At 36.0% G+C, this 24,226-nt stretch overlaps 1 protein-coding gene across 12 annotated transcripts in view; it reads right to left on the bottom strand.

The window, feature by feature from the left end:
• LOC106783994 (uncharacterized protein CG43867) overlaps positions 1-24,226 on the bottom strand; it is a 131,333-nt gene that overhangs the window by 91,253 nt on the left and 15,854 nt on the right. For 11 of the 12 annotated variants that reach the window (XM_014743044.1, XM_014743045.1, XM_014743043.1 and 8 more), the window contains exon 2: positions 18,546-19,960. In XM_014743044.1, the coding sequence (XP_014598530.1) occupies positions 18,546-19,715 (1,170 nt within the window). In that variant the 5' untranslated portion in view covers positions 19,716-19,960. Of the gene's footprint in view, positions 1-18,545; positions 19,961-23,076; positions 23,353-24,226 lie in introns of those variants that run through there. The other variant, XM_014743049.1, reaches the window with a different exon arrangement.

Genomic DNA, 24,226 nt, shown 5'->3' with positions numbered 1-24,226 from the left:
AGAGGAGGGTTCCAAGGGCTGAAGAGATGTGCCCTTAAAAACATAAAAAAAAGAAAAAGAAAAGCGAGAGAGAGAGAGAGAGAGAGAGAGAGAGAGAGAAATGGTAATAGAACAAGAGTAATAAGAAGAGAGAAGAAACGGAAGTGACGGTGGCGGTCGAAGGGCGGATTCGGGCCGTTAGACGGAAACTTTATCGTACTAGCGTTCTAGGAAAACGAGCCCTTTGCGTATCCCTTTCTCTTTCTTACTCTTTTAGAACGCGTTTGTCGTCCATGAAAATGTCCCCATGCATCTCAACGGGAAACGCCACGGGGAAACGTTTTCTCCAAGGTTTACGTAACTAACCAACTCCTCCAAACCCACCCCCCCACCCCCACTACCATCAACCTTTCTTCCTTCCATCCTTCCTTCCTTCCTTTTTCCGTTCTTACGATTCCCTTTACCTCACCGTTATCTTCCCCCCATTTTCGATATCTATATCTATTCAACAGTATATACATCCTTATTTTCTGCCAAGTTTGATTCCGTAAAACGCGAAATTGGAATTTTAGGTCGAGGACGAGGAGGAAATATCATTCGAATTGTATACGATAATGTTCTTCGCGAAATGTCTATATTAAAAGATATACGACGAGAATTATTTGATTTTAATGTATGATACAATGTTATTCTAGAGAAGAGACGGTTTTTTCTTTTTGTTTTCGTGATAACCATCCAACGCGTAGGCGAAGCAAACATATATATCAAGGAGTGAAAAAGAAAAAGAGAAAAAAAAAAAATCAAATGTAATGAGAAACCCCATACCTCTCCCTTCCCCCTTTCCCGCTCGATAAATTATGCGAAACGTTTTAATGATGAAAATGTAACCGATGAGATTAATACGGAAAATGAGTTGAGATCTCACATCAGTGAGTCTGATTAAGTACATATGGAATATAGGAGGAAGTAACAAGGGATTATAAAGAAGGGTGTAACGAGATTCTCTCTCTCTCTCTCTCTCTCTCTCTCTCTCTCTCTCTATTTCTCTCTTTACCTACCCCCGTTCTCTGTCTATCTCACACGCAGAGATATAACAACCATTTCCAATTTGCGATTACGACGCACCTGGGGGTTAAAACGATGGATTAACGTACGGAAGTCGATCGATTCAGAGTGAGAAATCGAGAGACCATATATCGACCAGGAAATTGTCATGCCTCGTAATTATATCTGCCAAATTAATCTTAACATAGGATAGTAATTATACGACATTGATTTGCGGTGGAAGTGGGGCCAGTGGTATTTGAATCGTAAAATTAAAAAAAAATATTTATATATATATATATTTTTTTTTTTTAATATTTGCAAATATATTTAACATGAATTTTTTGTATTTTTTGTTTTTTTTATATCATAAAAGACAATTATTTGGAAAATATCGAAACGAATATAAAACAGGAAGTTTCGTAAATGGTAAAATAGAATAAATGGAGCGTAAAAATTACACAGCTACGATGGGGAGGAAAAGGTGGGGGAGGTGAGTTGAGGGAACGAGAAGAAGCATGGTTGAGAGGAAAGATAAAAAATGTTTGGTGGGTGGAGAAATTTGAACTGCCAATCGAAATTTATCATGCACTCGTAAGTGGACCGCATTTCGTTGTGCAAGTCCATCCTGAAGTGTCCTATTTACAAGGCTGTGACGTATCGGTACACGTTCTGTGGTCGTTGGATACTTAATCAGAGTACTCTCTGTATGTGCTCGGAACCACCCTAACGCAGAACCGCAATTTTGTCGAAAACACAAGGTTTCTCGTTCCACGTGTTCCTTCTCGTGGCTATTTGATGAGGGAAACAATAACAAACTTGGACAACAACGCTTTGATAAGCTGACTGATTCTTATGAGAGAATAACAAAAATACTATTTCATGTGTGTATTCTTTTAACATACGCGTACTGTACGACGCGTTCAAATTAATTATGCTTATTGTTATTTACCACAGCGTGTGTTTTACTTTCTCTACCGTGAATTTTAATTCATCACACAACCCACACGAAAAAAGAAAAACACAACCGAAGAGGAATTAATTATATTTATTATGTAGATAGATTGTTGTTAAGGGAGGGGGACTAAGGGGGGGGAATGATTTATGAGAGACGGTCAGTTTTTAGATCCTTGATTTATGTTATAATTAAAAGTAAAAAGAATTATTTAATTTATATATAAAATAAAAATGTAGAAAATACACAGGTAGTACTTTCCTACAATACGGCATCCCTATAATATGGTTTTGTTTTAACACGATAAATTGCGACGAACCTTTGTACAAGACAATGTATTAATTTTACAAGCACTGGTACAACATGATTTTTGTATGTTTAATATATTTAAAATAATAAATTACATTAAAATAATAACGCGAAGGGGAATAACGAACGCTGGTATTGTTTAGAAGCTTATTTACAGTATTATAAGAGAGTTAGTGTGTTACCTGTATTAATATAAAATATTAGATTTGTTTTGTTGTTCTCTTTTTAGGAAATAATATATGTAGCGTTGAAAATAATGTTATACGTATGCGTATAATTTTTTCGGAATAAATTCTCTGCATGGTTTTTTTTTTGTTTAATATTAACATAACAATCTTACCGATTCGTCATTTACTTTTTCTTCCCTCTCATTGAAATGAAAAAATATAATATATATTATAATAGTATAATAATATATATCGTTGAAAGAGAGAAAAGTTAAAAAAAAAAAAAGAACTTTTTCTTTATTTTATGGAATATACATCCTCTATAGGAGGACAGAAAATCTCAGCCGGGTTGAGATAAATCGTGCGAAATTCAAAGTCATAAGCCGTGTCTTTCTCTCTCTCTCTCTCTCTCTCTCTCTCTCTCTTTTACGGTGTTCCCGTGAATTTTGCACCACCGACGTAAATTTACAGGCGAGTAAAGGCATTACGCCGTCGTTGTCGTCGTCGTCAGCACGATTCCTAAGTTTCGCTCGGTCTCGTGAAATTTTATGTCACCGATGAAGAAAATATATTCGTCATTTTCTTTAAGATTACACATAAATATTCTATTCTCATTACATAGTAATTATTTATCATTTTTTATTGTTAGATAAATATTCTAAGAAAACTTATTATTATTATTATTATTATTATTGCATAAATAATAATTTAATTCTTCATTTAGTCATAACTTTTGTCCAATTTTTTTCTTCCCTTTTTCACAACGATATTAAATAATAATTTATTTTTTTTCACACTTTTTATTTATTTTCAGAGTTTCTCAATAATAATAAAAAATTAAGGGGGAAAAGAAATTACGACCCCGAAAGAAAATTTTATATATAGAATTATAGTATGAAACAATTTTAAAAAGGGTATACAGATTTTTACACATTACTTTGAATGCAAAAAAAAAAAGAAGAAAAGAAAAATAAAGATAAACAGACAAATAATTATTTGATTTCTTATTTTTCACTATTAAAGTCTACGAAAAAATGGAATCCGTTTTCTCGAGAAGAAACTACTACCCTTTTCTATTCTCGCACTCATCATCATCCTCTTCCTCTTCCTCCTATTCTTTTTCTTCTACTTTTTTCAAGAAGGTATCGAAAAAAGTTTGAAAAGAGTTCATCGAACGTATCTGATATACCTCGAGATCTTTTTTTCTTCTACTTCTTCTACTTCTTCTTCTTCTTCTTTGTTTAAATTCTTTTTCACGGAAGTAGACGCGAATAATAGTCGAAAAGAAACACAAAAGAAGTAGAAGAAGAAGAAGAAGAAGTGAAGTAAAAGAAGAAGAACAGTCGTCCGGTTTTGAGAGAAGAAGCTCTATTTATTCGGCACGGAAGCTTCTTCCTCGTTTTGCCAGACAGGATGCCCGGCGTCGCGGCGCCGTTCTTGTCACACACATATAAACACATACACACACATATATATGTATATATATATATATATATATATATATATAAAAGCCGAGCTATATCGTTAAGTATACACGCGACCGAAAATGTTAGAGAAACCATCATCTCTCTCTTTCTCTCTCACTCTCTCTCTCTTTTTCTCTCTTTCTCTCTCTGGTAGTGATTCTTCTCTTTTTCCATCGTCGCGGTTACGTTTACGAGCGACTTTTCCCTAACGCGTCCACGAACGTGTCCAATTAATATTTATGAAAGAACATTAACGTCTCTTCAAAGTCTCCTTTTCTCTCTTTCTTCTTGTATAACCCCCCACCCCCCTCCCCTCTTCTCCTAATTTTCTCTTCTCTTTTCTTTTCTCGGCTTTTTTTTCTCCTCTCTCTAATTTTAGTTTTATATATATATATATTTTTATTATTATTATTATCTAAACCCCACATGTAAAGGGGAAGAAGGTGGTAGTGGTATATAGTGATGGTGGTGGTGATGGTGTTGGTCGTTTTGATTTATTTTATCGTCAATTTGTGCGACTCTTAGTATAACGTGATTTAAACTCGTTCTCGTAACTCAAGCTTTTTTTCTTTTCTTTTTGTGTTTTTTTTTGGATTAGGGATGAGAGAATACGATTTCAAAGGAACGTCATTTGATGGTGTGTGTTTTTTTTTGTAATTTTCTTTTCTTTTCTAGTCTTCTTTCCTTTCATGTAGAATATATAAATTTTTTGGAAAAAATATAAAATTATTAAAGATAAAAGTTAGAAATTTATTTATTTTGAAATGACATCGATTATATTATATCTTGCATTATATTATTTTGTCGAATTAAATGACGTTAGTTCGAACGAACAAATGCGCATCTCGCATGTTTTTTTCTCGATGACTTGTCCTCGCACAAAACCGTCGATTATCGATCGCACTTCACGATTTCCAGACGTCTCGAGAATAGCAAGCAAAGTATTTTCAAGAGACGAAAGACTTTAATAATATACCGACAAAGTAAGAAAAGAGACACGCACAAAAAAAAATGTGGAAATAACTCGTGCAGAAGGAGGAGGAGGGGATAAAAAACATCAAATCCCAAAAAGAGGATAAAAAAGCATAGAAATAAATAATAATTGTTAAAGAGAACAAGGAGAAAAAAATTATGAAAACGTAGTTGAGTCGTTCCCAATTCCCAGTTTCATTTATATCAAAGTTATAATCCGTTTGCGAGTTTTCTTTAAAGAGTAGTATCGTTAGTAGCAAGAGAGTTTGGGAAAGAGAAAAGAAAAAAAAGTTAGCAAACTAATTTGGGACGTATTGTACTCTTCTACTTTATTTGTCTTTTACTTTTTATTTTTATTTATATTTTCTCATTACTTTACCTTGATCCAAAGATTGTCCTGTCGATTAATACAAACTCGAATGTTACTAAGTTTTTCCTTGATTTGTAAAATTTTCTTCTTTCTCTTTTCTATTCTATCCTATTTTCTTCCTTTAAAACTCGATGATGGGTTTACTTTTCTATAACCATTTACATCTACAACGTTCGAAGTTATTTTACATGGTAACAACCGAGAAAGATATTTTCAAAAAGCTCCAAACGAATTCTACGTTTCCATTTGCATCTATCACTTTCTTTCTCTGTTCTTGTTTCCTACATCCTACCGATAGAAAAATATAAATAGAGAAAAAAAAGAAAGGAAAAAGCAAAAGAATAAAAAGAAAAGAACAAGAAGAAAAAGTAAACCACCCCAAGCTTCTTCTTCACGTCGTTTCGACGATCACCCGTCAAATTCGAAATTGTAGAAAATCAGGGGAAGAAATAAGAAGAAATACCGTGAGAGAGTGGAAAGTGGAATGGAAAAAGATACGAAGGGAAGCAACGAGAACAAGGAAAGCAAAGAAAGGTGGTACAAGAGAAGAGAAGAGAAGAGAAGAGAAGAGAAGAGAAAGAAAAGGAAAGGAAGGGTTGGATTTGAAGCTTCGTGACGTCGTAGTTGGATCTGTGAAAATGAGGGTGAGCAGACGACATTGCGTTGGTACGTGTCTGCAGGCTATCCTCTCTCATTGCTGATGTCGCGTTTCCAACTTGTATTTCGTGCATCTTCCAACCTTGCTTGCTTGCTTGCTTGCTTTCCTTCTATCTTTCTCTTTCTCTGTGTATACATGTCTCTGTCTTACTTCTACTGTAAATGTACCCACTTCTACCCACTTATACTTATACAAGATACATCCGTGTGTAAGTTACATAGGTGTGTGTCTATATGCATGGGGTGGGTGGTGGTGGTGCAAGTAAGTACGTGGACGGTCATAAGCCTTTAGAACATCTCGTACGTGTGGTGCAGGAAAGGTAGTACCAAGTACGAAGGAAACCCGGGAAACTTCTCTTTGAGACAAGCTCTTAGATTGGACCAATTAGAGACACCCTTCTTCTTCTTCTTCTTCTTCCTTGTCCTCTCTTTCCTTTATCCGGCAACGTCTTTGGCACTCTGCCCTCTTCTACTACTAACCAACCCTTCGGTCCCATTCCCTTCTCTCCTCTACCTCTTCCTGATCCACCTCTCACGTCACCACCCACTTTCTCATTCTATCTTTCTTTCGTACTTTCGCGTTGACGATGAAAATGACTCGAAAGAGAGAGAGAAAGAGAGAAATAGAAAAAAGGGTGAGGGTGAAGGGAAGGAGGAGAAGGAGGAGGAGGGACAAAGAACTTGCGGATGAGAAAGATGCACTCGACGGTACAATTACTACCAACTATACACACAATGATGATGTTTGATAACTATCCCTCTACGTTGTTGATAATTATCACTCTTTCAAAAAAAAAAAAAAGGACGAATGGTTCTCGTTAAAAATCCTTGATACTGTGACGCGGGTGACACGGTCGAGAATAATAATGTCAGTTAATTTGGCGCATGGAAAGACTGATGCAAAGGAAAATTGTTTAGTTTGTTTTTTCTTCTTTTTTCCATTTCTTTGACACAATTTTATAAGTAGCGTCAAACCACGAATAACCTTGAGGGATGATCAATCAGGGACTTAGTTAAGTTTTTTGTTCAAAGCTTTACGCATTCTTCAACAGCTTTACTTTTCGGCTAACAATATTACGATAGCTCGAGAAAATAATTGATTTCGATACTCGCCCGTAAAAAAAAAAAAGAAAAACACAGAAGGAAATAATTCTAACAATAGGCCAGGTAGATTCGTTCGTTCGTGTGTTGTTGGTGTGAACGTTGTTACCACCACTCTCATTCGTCTATTCTCGATCGTTCGTACTGAGAGAATATTTTATCGTTGTTACTACTATATAGATAGATAGATAGATAGATATACGCGTGTGTATACGCAAATATACAACCGCACGCACTTTCTCTCCGTTTCTGTCACTGCTGTTATTCTAACCGAAAAACCGAAAAAAAACCTAGCGTAGCTTTCCCCGTCTTGCCGGGCAACGCAAATTTAAAATGCACGATACGAAAGCGAGAAAATCCAATTTCCATTGTAGCCAATGTACTAGCTGTGCACTGTACTATCCAACCCTTTTCCCATTTTTTTTTTTTTAGCTAGTTCTCACGAGCTAGGACGATAACGCGCTCAATCGATTTGTTCGAAACGCGAAGAGGAAAAAAATAAATGAAAATGATAGAGTGTGAGGGAGGGAAAAAAGAAGAAGAAGAAGAAGAAGAAAAAAAAGAAAAAAAGAAAGAAAAAGATAGAAAAAGAAATTGAAGGTGACAGGTATTTGCCGGACACGAGTTAAACGAAACGAAAGTGAAAGCAAGAGGACAGGTGGGATGGATAGATAAATAGATGGTATGAGAAAGCGGTGTGAGAAAACGAGGGAATACGCAACGGCAACGGGTATGGTGTCGGGTAAATATATCCGTGATGAATTAGGATGAAAAATTAACGACTACTATGGGCAAACAGCTAGCTAGCTAGCTAGCTAGTGAAACGAACGGACGTACGAGCGTACAACGAGTAAACGAGAGGACGAATTGCGGGGACAGCGGTTGTTGTAGGTGTACAAATCAAGATAATGGCGAATATTTCACGGTAATGTAACGGGTGGCTGAATCGTATAGGTCCCAAGAGCTTTCAATGTACAAGACCATCATCTGTATCAATAGAGAGTGCCCGTTCTCTATTTCTCTTATATATATGTACATAATACACATACACGTACACACACGCATACGTTTCTATCGACAATCCTTGTTTTTCATACCCCACCCCACCCTCCAACCCATCCTGTTGCATAATGCCTGACGCATAAGCATTGATATGCTCTCTTCTTTCTTTCTCTTTTCCAGTTATCAAGAAAAGTACCGAGACATAACGGATAGGAAGATTCAGTATGAAAGCTCCAAGGACGAAATAAAGGATCAGAAAAAGAGACACACACACACACACATAGAGACTTAGAGATTTTCTTTCTCTTATTTATTTTCTTTTCTTTTCCTGGTCGATATTAAAGCGGGACACCCGCTTCTGCCCGTCGTCTTTACTGTTGCTGTTGCTGAGACTAGAAAACTAAACTTCTTTCTAACGGGAACAAGAAAATTTTAAACATTGATAATGGTGTTTTTTTTTTTGTTTCTAATATACATACCACGAGTCTGGAATAGAATTTGATATTGAAATTACGTCGTTGTTGTTATTCGAAATAATTGGGATGCATACATGCACCGATGATCGTTTTTTTAATAATCTTTTGATTATCTCATTAATCAGTATTAATAATAATTAACGACACATTTATATTATTTACATTAAACAAAAAGTATTCCTATATAATAATAAAAAAAAGAAAAAAATTACTTTTACATAGATTAAAAAATAACAAAATATACAATAGAATTAGTTATTAGTTATCAATGTATAAAATATAATAATAATCCAAAAAAAAAAAAAAAGAAAGAATTAATCGAAATAAATTAACACAAAAGATAAATATGATGATAGAGAAAATAAATTGGCAAACAAGTCGTCTCGTCATTCATCTAATTAAATTTATAACGTTAATGTTTTACTATAAAGTTAAAGAATTATCTAATTAAGATGAAGTAAGTAACTAACTAAGTAACTAAGTAAGTAAGTAAGTATATATTTGCTTATATCATCACTACATATCTATCTATATCTATATCTATATATATATGTAAATGTATACGTAGGAAATCGCGAATAGGAACTCGTCGAGGCAAGTCTCAAAGGGTGTAGAGAACCGTGGATGAAAGGAAGAATTTTTTCGTACCTTCTCTCCCTGTACCTTCGTAGATGCAGACGAGCGTATGGCATCGACGTTACGGCGTCTTTTGAAATCTCTATATAAGCGGAAGACCTGTCTGTTTGCACGAGAGCTCCCATTCACGCCGGCCGGCGAATCAATATTGATACGAACTTTATATGTGGAGCGCGTACCACCCTGTATACGGACTTCCGATGGAATGCAATATTAATAGGGACTCTCGAACAATGCTCTCCTCCAGCTACGGTCCCTTTTATACTACCTAGACGACACACGTACTTACATACATATCACGTGTCTACATATGTAAGTATATAAGTATACTTCCTACTAATAATATATATATTATATATACATATATATATGTGTGTATATTATACACTATCGATCAAAAGTATCTAATACGTAAATTTTGATGAAAAATATATATAAAAAATAAAACAAAACATTTATAAGAAAATAATTAACATTAAACGCGCACACCTATCACGTACGATCAAATAAGTCTTGTAATTTGTAACAAGAATATTTGACGAATATATAAAATGTATTTATATTATTCGTTTCTAATTAAAATAAGGTATATTGTTCTCATTCTCTATATGAAAATAGATGATTTTTTTTTTCAAACGATTAGGTATACATTTAGTGTTTTCTTTCTCTCTTCTTCTGGAACGAGTATTTTTGTTTATGAATTGCCTTTTAATAATAAAAAGAAGGAATGTTGAGGAGAAAAAAAAAAAAGTAAAGCAACGTTATTTTTAACGACAACCTGACATTATATATTCCAAGAGTGTTGTTGGTAATTATTATGTCGGTCATAAAAATGGGTCAATAAACTAACAACCTTATGGATTATAAGAAAATCTTGAAATCTTTTATAGACCATTATTCGATTGATTAATATTTGACAAAAAAAAAAAGACGATTGATCATTTGAAAATAAATAAAATCAAAATATCGCAGCAAGTGATTTGAAACTTTTGACTGGTAATGTACACGCGTATACAATATACAAGAGACACTGGTAGATGCAATACGTGTTTGCATAAGTGTCGCTATTTCCGAATAAAGCTGAGCGAACCTAAAGCCTTATTCACAATAATTCGCCACTCCTTATGCATACACAAACACACACACACACATATACACAAACAGAGAGAGAGAGAGAGAGAGAGGGAGAGAGGATATACGCATTCTCGTAAGTTTTTTAAAGTAACAGATCTTTATAGTAGGAAAGTAAAAGGAGAGAAAGAAAAAGATACCATTCTCTATTTATGCGAAGGTAAAAAATATTCCAGATGCATTCTCGGATTCGAGAGAGAAGCTTAGAAATACGACGAGCAAAGGTATAGAAAGATATCTGAGATATATCTTGGAAAAAAAAAAAACAAAAAATATATATATAAAAATAATAAAAAATAAAGCTCATACAAAGACGATTCTTTTTTATATTTGTTCTCTCTCTCTCTTTTTTTTGTTTTTTTTTAATATTTATGATATTCGATTTTCTTTCTTTCTCTCGCTCTCTTTTTCTCTAAATCTTTTTCATATTATTTTTTTTAAAAAATTCTGTTCTTTTCTTTCCCCCTTTTTTGCATCACCATTATTATTATTATTATTATTTCGATCTAAGTGGAGGGCAAAAGGTGACGGCCATTAAGCGAAATTCTCGAAGTGAAATATGAAATATTTAACAGCAGGTGGTCTACCTTTTTTTCTCGAAATAGAAAGAAAAGGAAAGATAAAGTGAAAGAGAGAAGGAAATAACAGGTTGAAATTGTGGGTACTCATAGTCCATGCAACCTGCAACATTTCCGACTCTTCTTTCGGCTTGCAAATCAGAAATTCTAATGAAGATTAAACCGAAGCTTTCTCGGAGATCCGAGCTTTAGCGACATTATAGCGAACCTTTTGTTGGGCCCTCGAGAAATCTATGCAAAATAGTTGCCTATTCATCGGCGCAAACTGAGAGAATAAAGGGGAAAGAGAAAGAGAAAGAGAGAGAAAGAGAGAAAGAGAGAATGACTTTTCATTTTCGTAAATTAATGTTCAACATTTTTCCTCTTATATTGAATTTCATTTAAACAATAGGTTAAATGAAGCTTTAACGCGATAAAAAAAAAAAACCAAAAAAAAAAACATTCATTGCCGACTGACTCAAAACACAAAAGAGAGGAAGAGAGAAGGAGGATGGAGGAGGGGGGTGGTCGGTAGAGGAAATCGATTTTTAATGGATGCACTGACGCGTACCTATCTCCCTACTACCTGGGATATCAATTTACAAATGAATGTGACAAACGATAAAGGTTGTGTATATGATGTGAGGTTGTTTTTTTTTTTTTTTTTTTTATAAATACCGGTGTGAAATATCATACAAGAGAAAAAGATAGGAGAGAGAAGGGTGAGGTAATATATATATACATGCAATACATATATATATATAATATATATAATATATATAATATGTATATGTATATATATGTGGATAGGAGAAATGACATCGCGATAACACGATGGCGAATAGTTAATTACAAAGGGCTCGTTCGTTCAATCACAGTAATAACCCTAAGCTTTACTACTAGTATACCTATGGTATACTACTATTCTTGTTTATACAATATCCAATTAATCCCGTTAAACGTTTAAAATAAAACGAATAAGAATTGTTGATACGAATTTAGAACACAATTATTTTCGCGATTTTAGTCCGTGAAATAAAGAAAAAAAAAAGAAAAAGTAGAAAAAATATAACTGGAGCAAGAAATGAGTGAAAAATAGGACAACTGTTAACGTCAAACGACAACGTTTTACTATTGCCGTTGTTTTTACTACCGGTAGTGTTGGCCTAAAAAATAAACCCTTCTTTTTTTCTTTTCCTTTCCTTTTTTTTATCTTCCCCCCTTTTCTGTTTTTTTTCATTTCCCTTAAAAGTTTTGATACGGTGTGTGGTGTACGCGCGCATACGGGACACACGCGTCTATCATTATAATCGAGCCACGTGTTTTAAAAAAGAAAAAATAATAATAAAAATCAAAAAAAATAAAAAGAAGAAGAAGAAAATATGTTTAATTAAAATATGATACACAGTCTACCTCTCTCTCTCTCTCTCTCTTTTTTTCATAATAGGTACAGTGGAAAGTAATTTAAAAAAAATTGCATATTCCTGAAAGGTACGTACCTATATAAGCGAAATATCGTTTAAACGTCAACTAACCCTTGGCTTTTCATTACCTAACTAAATGAGTTTATTCTCCATATCGAGACTTTAATCCTTCCTAATTGCTTTTGGGGAAAATATATAACGAAGTCAGTTCTATTTTACGTACGTACATAAATACACACATACATACATATATACATACATACGTACGTATATATGTATATACGTTGAACGTGTTGTCTGTTTCACCCGTCGGCAGGCAGGACGAGATATCACGCGAAAGAGAGAGAGAGAGAGAGAGAGAGAAAGAGAGAGAGAGAGAGAGAGAGAGAGAGAGAAAGAGATAGAGATATAAAGAAGGATGAAAAAAGGGAGAAAAAGGGAGAGATAGAGAGAGTGAGAGTTTTGTTAACCGAGATGAGAATAGTTTGGAGAGCCACTGTGTACATTGTTGGCCAGTCAGCCGCGATACGGTTTAGCGATTTTCCGTTTAACTCGACGTTTCCATCGCTAGGGATAAATACTAGAAAGGGATAGATAGATAAACGTAGAATGAAAATGAAAGAGAAATAGAGAAAGTTCCTCGCGGGAGGAAGTGGGAGGTAGGTTGGGTGGAAAAAAGGGGGTGGTGGTGTTGGTAGGATAGAGGTAACATTGTAACACGCGTGGTAGGATTTTCGTAAAAAAGAAAAAAAAAAAAAAAAAAAAAGGTTGAAACACGGTTGGGTCCGTAGAAAACGGACGTATAATTTCCGACTCAGCACGACTAGCAAAATCCTCGTCAACGCGTTTCATTCGCTTCCACGATTCGCTACTATACAACTCTACCAACACAACCATCATGATATTCACCACTGATATCTCCCTCTTCCTATTCTAACTCCCTTCCTCCCACCCTCCCCCCTCGACTATCCCTTCACCATCAATCTCTTCGTTTAGTTTCGTTTCGTTTCGTTTCGTTTCATTCTTCTCGCGAGCTTACACATTCGCATGACTCTTCTTCCTCTTCTTCCCTCTAGCTGGTTGTTCTCTTTTTTTTTTTTTCGAAAACTACCTACTATGTTTCTACGTGTACGTCACATTGCGAACATTCGTTGCTTTTCTACTCAATGTCTAAGCTAACATGTTGAATTATGTCAGTTTTTTGTAGTAGAATTCTTCGTAATTCTACTACGAATTTAAATGAAAATCTAATGTCGAAAGGAAAATTTATTTGATAGAGGAATGAGAAAAAAAAAAGAAAACATGTTTGATAACGTTTTTTAACAACAACAACAAATATAAAAGGAAATTAATTGAATTGAATTTTGTGATCGTACACATCGACATCGTTGAATTATAGAAAAATTCTTGCATTTCGTTTTACTATTAATATAATGAACATCTATAATGTACCCTTCCTACGGGAAGTTTAATTTTCTTTTTCCCCCACCCCCAACCCATCCTCATCTTTTCAAGAAAATCAAAAAAATTGATATTCGGTAACGTTCGTTAAAAGTAAATTAATATAAGAGAAGAAACAAAACACATTTGATTTAATTGAATTGGAAAAAGAGGGGGGACGGGACAGGGGTGGGATGGATAATTGTGAGATGGCCTTGAAAGTTCCTACCAAACTTTCAGCAAATGATTTTAAAGCACGAAACGAGGTACATATATACATATATACACATGTGTTTTGGCTTATTTTCTTAGAATTACATACACGTAAGAGTTATCGCAATTTTCTTTAAACGATTTTCCAAGAGCGCCCGTGAAAGTGGAATGCAGCTTGCTGTCACGCGAGAAAAGGTCAACTCTTGGGGAGAGAACACGCGAGTTCTGTTCGCGATACTATATACCTATATATATATATATATATATATAGATAGACATATGTATGTATCTGTATTATATACGTGTAAATGTATGTGCGTGTATACGGTGGTATACGCTTCGGGATATTTGTACCGGCTATTAACTTTTCTTCGTAACCACGACTAGTTTATGGGGGAAACAAAAAAGGAAGAAAGAGAGAGAGATTAAAAAATGATAAAAAAAGAAAGAAACTACTTGATCAGCTGGTAATCGCATTTCTCAACGTAACTTTGTTCTTTTTTTGTTTTTTTTTTTTCGTCGACCTCGTTTAAATATTATTATATATCATGAAATATCAAAGTTTACTAAAAGTGTTATGTACTAATTTGCATATTAAAATAAATCAATGAAACAAATGAAAGTACACGTTCAATAGTATTACCTGTAACGCGAATAATACATAAATTATATTATATTTCGTGCTGTTCTGAATGTAATTAGTACGAGTAAAAAGTATAAAGTATTAATATTTATCATGTACACACACACACACACACACACACAATATATCAATATACAATCAAAATTTTATAATCAATTTGAAACAAATTATTGCTTAAACCTATCGCATTAAATTATAACAAAATCCTGTTCGAAACAAAAATAAAAACGTGTCAAGAGAACCCTATATTATAATATAATTCTAAAACAAATCTATCGCCTATTAAAAATTGTTAAACAAACCCGTTCCCTCGTATAACCATACATATATACCACCGATCATTTATATAACAAAAAAAAAACAAAAATTAACATCAACATAATACATTACCGGGGAATCTTATACAGTAATCACGGCAAGGTTAAATAAGTAAAATACGTACATAAGTGGGTAAGAAAATTGGGTAGAGGAAAATGCACAAAAGGGGTTTAGGGGGAGGGGGAAAATCGATAGGAGTGGCAGCTAAATGGCAAAGTTACGTGTATAACCTACGTTATATCGTATAAACAAACGGTTACGTCTGTCGTGAGGGCACCGAACCTCGTGATGTAAGCTGTGCACCAACGAGGAAACTTAACGAGAGAAACAAGGAAAGAAAATGAGAGATAGAAGGCCTCGAGCATCTCAACGATAACGACCTTCGCCTTCGCCTTCGCCTTCGCCTTCCAACGACGAAGACGTAAGGGGGAGTGAGGTGGGGATAACGGGGGAAAGAAGGAGGAGGAGGTGGGAGGAAGGGGGAGGGGCAGGGTCTTATCTTTTCTGACGGGCGTAGCTGCCTTTTCCGTGTTGTTCCATACTCGTACTCTTTCTCTCCTCACGCGAGGAAGAAACTTAATGAGAGAGAAAGAGAGAGAGAGAGAGAGAGAGAAAGAAAATCTCGTAAAGACTCGAAAGTGTCTTTTCGATCCTTTTTCTTTTCTTCCCCTTTTTTTTCTTTCTTTCTATTTTTCCCCTTTAGTCTTCTTCTTCTTTTTCTTCTTGCTCTTTTTTTCTCTATTTTTTTTTTTATATATCATCTGTTTTAATAATAATAAAAAAGAATAGTTTCTTGATACCGATAAGGAAGGGTTTGGTGAATGGTTACGATGGGGGTGGTGGTCGTCGCGGTTTCGCAAACGAGGGGAGGACCATTTTCTTCGGTGTATTACGTCGATAAACGGGTAACGTTCATTCGATAAGATTGATAATAACGGGGAAAAGAATAATAGTAGATAGAAAGAGAGAGAAAGAGAAAAAGAGATAGTAAGTAAGTAAGTAAGTAAATAAAACCTCACCTTTTTTTTCTCTAACATTTGGCAACGGTCCAATAACGATGATTATTTTGTATTTTATTTTGTTTTTTCTCGTTTTTGCTATTAATTCTAACAGAAAATAAAAATCGTTCTACTATCATTTAACTAATCGATAAGATATGAGAAGAATTATAATAATAATAACAATCCCATTGATAATCATTATTTATTCTTTTCTTATTTTATTTAAATTTCTACAAAGAGAAGCAAATTTTCATCTCTTTCTTTCTTTCTCTATCTATCTATGTATTTATTTTGTGGAACCTTATTAAAATTCAACGTTCGTTGAACATCGAGGAAAACGTTAAACGTATGAAACGATTGCACGGAATTAGGGAAATTTCTAAACGCGTATTTAAAAGCGCAAAAGGATCGGCCATGATAAAATGAAAAGAGAGTAGTAAGAGACAGAGTAATGAAAACGGGGATGATGGTGGGAGGAGGGTGGTATGGGGATGGGTTGAAAGAAGAGAATAGAACTGAGAGTTAACGAGATTTGCGAGATTCCCGAAAGAACAATGATGGCGGGTAAACAACGCGTTAAAGACCGTGCTGCAGGTGTTCTTTGTCTCGTTTAAGTGATTCAATTTCGTTTAAGGTTCGTTTAAAGGCCGAGAGGGTTTTGAAGAGTCAAGGACTTTCCTGCACGTTCCTATTCCCCCCTAACCCTCCCCCTCACTTACTCACTCACTCACTCCTATTCTCTTATTCTATCTCTTTAGAATGCACTGCCTACGTAACGACCAACAGCGGTCGCTGTCTTTACAACCCCCCTTTATCCACCCCCATCCCCCAACCCCCTACTACTACTACTACTACTACCAGGAACGATGTGCCTTATCTAGTAAGGGGGGTTGGCCACGCTAAATCGTGGCGCGTGATCGTGCATACTAAAACGATTCGACCGGATTGTTATATGTTCTACACCACCGAAGGGCTGACCCTAGAACCGTGTAATTCCTTTGACGTATGTTACGCTCACGGATAAAACTTTCTTCTATCATTTCCTCATTCTCTCTTTTGTTTCACCCTAACTCGCACGAATATTACCGTTCCGGTCCCAACCGGTACGTATAGTAGGTAGAAAGATACGTACGAACATTTTGATATATCCGGAAATGAAGGTAAAATCGATTTGATAGTGTATTGGTTAAATGTTTCTTCCTATAGGTATACAAAATTCGATCTAACCAATTTTCAACTAATCCAACGAATAGAAATGAGAATTTGATAATTAAAGTCAGTAAAGGGTTGTTAAGAGAATATTTGGTATTATTTTATACCAGAAAATTGTTTTCAAAGATGATAAACAGAGAGAGAGAAAGAGAGAGAGAAATAGAGAATATGAAAATTAATCGTCATGACTGTAGGTAGGTAAATGTGTTAACGTATATATTATTTCCATGTATTTCTATACCTGTATATACATATATATATATATATATATATATGTAGAATGAATGGGTTGTGTAGTAACTACGAAGAGAAACGTTATAAAGTGGCGCGTGTCGTTGTCACTTGTAATTTAGCGACTAAATTCAGCTCGTTTCGAGGCCATCGTTTCGAGAAATGCTCGATATAGGTATGTAACTCGCATATACTATCCTTCATCTATATATATATACATATATATAATATACTTACACGAAGTTTAATGAATGCGATAATACGGTGCTCTTGCATCACGCGAATTTGATCAACGAGATGATCTCGATTATTCCGCCGCTACCGCGACGGAGGTCAAAGAGAGGACAAACGCGTTAAAGAAAATTACACTCTGCTCGATGATAATGGTAATGGTGGTAGTGGTGATGGTAGTAGTAGTGGTGGTAATACTTTGAATAACCTATTGAGAACGATTGGGAATTCAAAAGATATTTTAAAGAAAGAATTGTAGGTAAGGATGCTTTCAGAAGAAGTCAAAAAGGTAACTTCCCCAATGGACTCTTATTGAAGAAAAAGAGAAAAAGAGAGAGAGAGAAAAAAAATGAAAAAGAATATAGGTCGAGATAGTTGGAGAGAATTGGGGGGGTCGGGTGCAGTAGGGTGGTGCATTGGGGAGAGGATGGCTATCTCGAGTCGAGTAAATATCTTCAGGTCTGCCTACGAATCGCAATGCGGTCGTTCAATGCACGAAACGGCCAGCATATCGATTCGTGGTAGGAAGAGAGTAGAACTCTAACATTTGGTCTCTCGTCTACTCTCTGCTACTGCTACTACTACTACTACTACTACTACTACTACTAATACTACTACTACTATTATTACTATGGTATATGCCGGTGAATCGTTCATACTTTCGTCGCGAGTACGATAACGATTTATAAAGTTTCAACGGGCCCGTAAAAAGTCGGCTCGAGTAGCTCTAGGATCGTAAAGTTATCGGCCGTGAAAGAAAGAAAAAAAAAAAAAAAAGAAATGCAAGAAGGAAAAAAGGTGGGTCGTAACGACAACGACGACGAATAACAACCGCTACCACTGCAACCAACCCCTCCCACCATTTCTCCTCCTTGTCCCATCTCAGAACACCTGAGATAACCCCTACGTAAGAGTTGTATACGTAAGAAGAGAAAATAATGAAAATCGATATTCGCTAGGATAGTATAGTTTAAACGTATAAAAACAAAATGTGGTGTTGGTTCCCTTACCTTTTCTCGAAGCATATCTCGTACTTTGATCGTTTGATTTCTGCTACGATGTAGTTCCAATTGCAATTCGAGACATCTCTCTTGCCAATTGAGTTCTTCAACGGCGCTCGAATAACCGTCAAAACTTTTGGAGGATCCATACGTGGGTCTAGTTTCAAGTTTTTCCTTCTTTACATCTGCCGCGGTCCTCTGATCGAGAAACAATCTGTTCTCGACGAACGTTCTACCCGTAGACTGCTGCTGTTGTTGTTGTTGTTGTTGTTGTTGTTGTTGTTGTTGTTGTTGTTGATGATCCACCGGTTGTCTACCGGAGAAGGAAAAAGCTCTATCGAAGTGAGCCCTGGTAGAGGATCCAGGATCAAAGGTTGGTCTACCTCGGGCAAGGGCCGACAAATCCTTGGGTTCGTAAGAGGTGGTAGTGGTGGTAGTGGTTGCACTAGTTTGAGATGAGAAATCCGTTTGGGCGGCGTACGTTCTTTTATCGGTATATTCAACGTGACCGCTTGATTCCGATGTGAAATCGTAAGGACTACACTTGTTGCTCTTTGGATCGCGCAATTCTACGTAACCTGCGCTCCTAGCTGCATCCTTGTAAGTTTTATCCTTTTGAAATAGTAAATTGGGTACGTTTACGTAAGGCGAATCTCTTGAATGTACGATAGAAGAACCAATGTTACTTCCCCCAACAGCAGCACCAGCAACAGTAGCACCAGCACCAACAGCAGCACCAGCAGTAATAGTACCACTATTGTTGTTATTGTTATTGTTGTTCAGAGGTGAGGTGCTCTGATTACGAGGTCTAGGTGGTGGCGTGGGTGCTTGACGAAATTGACGAGGCCATAATCTAGGACTGTCAGGACCACTCGACAAAACTCGGCTCGAATCGGAAACACCAACTGACGACGACTGTTGTTGTTGTTGTTGTTGTTGTTGCCTTCGGATACCCTCGGGTGTACTCGGCTGTTGCTGCTGCTGTTGTTGCTGTTGCTGCTGCTGATGGTGGTGATGGTGATGGTGGTGTGCTACGGAACTCGTTGACTCGTGTGTTCGTGCACCGAGTCTTGGACTGCAAGGTGCCGAAGAGCTCGAACCAAAATCCGTCGCCAAACGTGCGATCGGATCGAGAATCTGAGAAAGACGACGTGCTGGCGAACCTCGTATCTCGTCCATCCTTTTTCTTGTTTTTTTTTCTATTGTTTCTTTATCTTTCTTTCTTTTTATCTCCCTCTTTCTCTCTTTCTCTCTCTCTGTATATTATTCTTTTATCAAAAGATCACGTCGAAACGAAAAATATCGCGACGACGACGACGACGACAACGAAAGTGATGATTTTCCATGAACGCAACGTGCGTTCTTTCACCGGTCATCGTCGCAATTTCACGGCATTCTTCTTTCCGTAACTACGATCTTACTATCTGCAACAAAAACAAGAAACAAATTTACGTTAATAAATATTCTTATTGAAAGAAACGTCAAAAATTTGTTAACATTAAACGCGTATCGTTTAATATTACTTATATTTAATCTTTCTAGCATGGCGTATCAAATGACCCCCGTGTTCGATAAGTCATATATTTTACAACATAGTCAACGACCTAGCCACACATTGGATTACTGGTTCCCTTTAGATTGCTAAAGACAAGCAACGTGAGTACGGTTAGTAAACATCGATTGGTGAGACCCGTTCGAACAAAAAATCGTATACTGTTGACTCTAGGAAGGTGGTAAAAAGATACAAACTTCTGTTGATAGTATTAAACAAGTATGAGAATTGAGTGTTAGTAAGGAAATAACTCGCGAACCCGTAAAAGGGAACTGTAAAAAGACAAGAATACTTTTGACGATGTTTATATATAAACAATAAATATAATACTATATTATTATAATCACATTTATGAGAAAATAACAAATTCGTTGACTTTTTATAAAATACACCACTATAACTCGTAAGAAATTTGTAATATAAAAATTAACTAAAAGAATGGGGTTATTTGACTCCTCCTGTTTTAGGTTTAATGTTAAACAACATTTAAATACATTCATTTAGTATCTATCGTTGTTAGCAAAAGAGACGAGGAAAAGGACGAGAATACAAAGAAAATAACAGAAGTTGAATCAGGAAATGAAAAAGGGAGATATTAACCAACGTTTAAGTGTTTGCACTACTAAATTGAAAGCTTGTAACTCTATGGGGGTATCTCTCAAAGCGTGTTTCTCTCTCTCTCTATCTCTCCTTCTACATCTACTTCTACTTCTACTTCCCTTTTCCCTTTGTCCTCACCCTTGACTTCTCCTACTCCTACTCCTACTTCCTTTGGCTTCATCTTCAATCTCGAGGAAAGAAGAAAGAAAATAGGGAGAGAACCCAATGGGAGAAAGACGCCGCTGTCGCAAGGCTTCAAAGTTTATTTTAAGGTTGGTAAGTAAAAATGAACGAAATGAAAAGCGAATGACGAAAAGAGAGAGAAATTAAGGGGGGGTGGGGTGATGGGGAAGGGGAAGAAGAACTCGGCGCCTGAGTTACTTTTGCTTTTCGAGTTAAAATGTCTCCTCCTCAAGAGAAAGACAAAATTTCATACTCGATCGATATATTTACTATCATCTAAAAATAATAATAATAATAATAATAATAATAATAAGTAATCAAATCGTGAAACACACAAAGAAATGAAAATAGAAGTAGAACCGGTGAGATGAAGAGAAGATAACCAATGAAAGTAAAACAAGCACCAACCAACTCGAATGAGTTTTGTTTAGAGAGAAAACAGTAATTATACAAATTGGTTGCACCGCCGGAAACAGCATCCTCATCCAAAAATAATACCAAGGATCACGAGCGAGTTAGCTAGCAAGTAAGCAAGCAAATAAGCAAGAGAGAGAGAAAGAAATAAAAAAAGTAAAAGAAAGAAAGAAAGAAAGAAGTACATTTCAAGAGGGTCATGGCCCTTTTATACAACCCTTTCCTCCTCTTTCTTTCTCACTGCTTTGCCTGTCTTTTTTGAGCTTCGAAGCTAGGTCCCTTCCTATCTTTTCACCCTTTCCCCTTTCCCTATCTCTTTCTCTTGGAGTTTTCTTTTTTTTTTTCGCTAGAGTGTCGTGCCACCGAAGACACAATGACACTCGATGGAAGAAAAAAATCTCGACAACCTGTAGCTGCTGCTTCTGCTTCTACTTCTGCTAGCAAACCAAACTCGATGAACTCTCGGTGTCAACCTTTCCACTCATTCTTTCTTTCACTTATCGTTCTTTCGTTCGTTCGTTTATTAAGTACTCGAAAAAGTAGCAAGGAGAGAACCAAGAACAGATCTGAACATAGAGAGAGGGAGAGAGAGAGAGAGAAAATATACGAGTCGAATCTCGACGACGACTTCCATATCTTGGTCTCCCTCCGGAAGGGAAAGTCGTGTCGGCTATGCACAAAGGAATTCCGAGGATCGCGAATACGAATAATATCGTGTGTATTCCATGGTTAAAGTTAAGATACAAGACCGTAAACTTTACACCTCTTGTGTGTAAGTATATATATATATATATATATATATATATATATATGTATATGCGATTTACAAGTTAACTAAAGAAGAAGAAGAACAACTGCAAAATGTATTTTCCTTGGGATCTTCTTCTTATTATTCTTATTCTTATTCTTCTTCTTCTTCTTCTATTCCCAAGGTAATTTATCAAGAAACGTATGGTGTTCCAATTGTTCGTGTTTGTCGTCTTGGTCGTTTTTTAATGAGTTGAAAGATAGATGTAAAGTTAATAATCTTAACTTCTGTTGTTTCGTATCACTTTGCTTTAGTATTGGAATATGAACGACTCCAACGTTTTCTCATCTCACGTGAGGTAACCAATACAAACGTATCGTCTATGTTCGAATAATAATTATTAACTAATAACATTTTAAATGTATTTTTAATGACAAAAATTATGATTTATGTTTAAATAAATTAGTATTGAGATGCTTTTTATAAATTAATGGAACGTTTCTGGATTGTTTATGAAATTTGAAACTAAAATTATAGTTAGTAGACATTTGACTGAACACAAGACAATATGCATTAGTAAATTTAAATATTCTAATTAGAATAAATAAAAAAAAGAAATATTATAGAGATGAAATATGTAAAAAAAGTGTGTTAGTACGTTTCGAAATAATAAAAAAGATTCTAATAGAAGAAGATATGATCATCGAATATTGTAAAATAAGATCTAGTATAATATTATATCTATACGCGCGTCCAACGTTTAAAATAAAATGTCGTATTTCTCCCCGTAAGGGAAAAGATAATTATCGACTAGACCAAAAGGAAGGATAGTTTCGGTGGATGTTAGTTTGTAGTGTGGGCTTTAGCTTATGGGGTGGAGACGTCGATTAAGCTCTCTCGAAGGGGTTTCGAGATTATTCGAAAGGCAAATATTATCGCCGCTGGAGGTATAGGTATCGATTATTCGAAACAATGGCCAGCCAATACCGATTGCCACCAAGGTAAACTGCAAAGCTATAATAATCCGTATAAACCGAGTATACCCGGAGGCGGTGTTCTTCGGCAGCGAAAACACGCGAAACGAAGGCGTCCGTAAAACGAAAATGTCAAACGACCAACTCCAACTCCAACAGCAACTTCAACTGCAACTGCAACTGTGCAACAGAATTATCTTTCTTCTCTCTTAAGTCAGTCAGTCTCTCAACTAGTATAATAATTCACCGTCCTAGTATAGCATCTCCATAGACTTTCGATAAGTTGAAGAACGTCAAACACTGTGTAATCTCTCTTTCTCTCTTTTATTCCCTTTACTTCCCCTCACCCTGCCTATATCATCAACGCAACCAGGAAAATCCGAACGGTTTGAGAACACGAGACGACGACTCCAAGAATAACATCGTGTTGCGCAATGCACTTTGATGAACGAACCGTCGATAAGTCTACTATCCCTTCCTCCCAACCCTCCCCCAACCCCAACCTCACCCCACGCTTCTCCTCATTTCCCCCTCTCTATCTATCTTTCTCGAACTCGACAACACACAAACTCGAACTACTCGCCTACGTTGCATCCGGCGCGATGCGTTGCATTTTTTATTCTATTCGACACGATTGATCGATCGTGCGGAGAAACGTCCTCTCCTCGTCGCGTTAGATCTTTTTTTTTTTCCTTTTTTTTCTCCTTTTCCTCCTCCTTCTTCTTCTTCTTCTTCTTCTTCCATTTGCAACAGTGTGTACATATGTATATATATATGTATATGTACTTATACTTAAGAAAGTAACCTAACCAAAGAGAAAGAATAAAATAACACTGTTTTTCCATCTAACCTTCTCTCTTAGAATCGATCTCCTAAGGGGACCTGCATAAACTCAGGGACGCTTTAATAAAGCCGCTGCCGACTTCACCAGCATCATATTCAACCATATTCCACACGACGCTTTTTATTATTACTACGTTATAAATCTATCCTGAGGATATCGACAGTGCTGATTTTTATGGTGTAACATAGGTGTACGGTCTATCTATCTATCCTATGCCACAACCATAATCTTTCTCTCTATCCCTATCTTTCTTTTTTCTATTTTTCACCGTTTTCCTTACTAAACCCCCGACTGACCCCGAACCTCCTCCTCCTCCTCCTCCTCCTCCTCCTCCTCCTCCTCCTCCTCCCTTCTCTCTCATTGTCGTCGTAGTCG

The sequence above is a fragment of the Polistes canadensis genome, unplaced genomic scaffold (assembly GCF_001313835.1).
Source record: "Polistes canadensis isolate GaletaPanama2010 unplaced genomic scaffold, ASM131383v1 scaffold_28, whole genome shotgun sequence".
In the NCBI taxonomy this organism is placed as follows: Eukaryota; Metazoa; Arthropoda; class Insecta; order Hymenoptera; family Vespidae; genus Polistes; species Polistes canadensis.
This window is presented reverse-complemented; position numbering and strand designations above follow the sequence as displayed.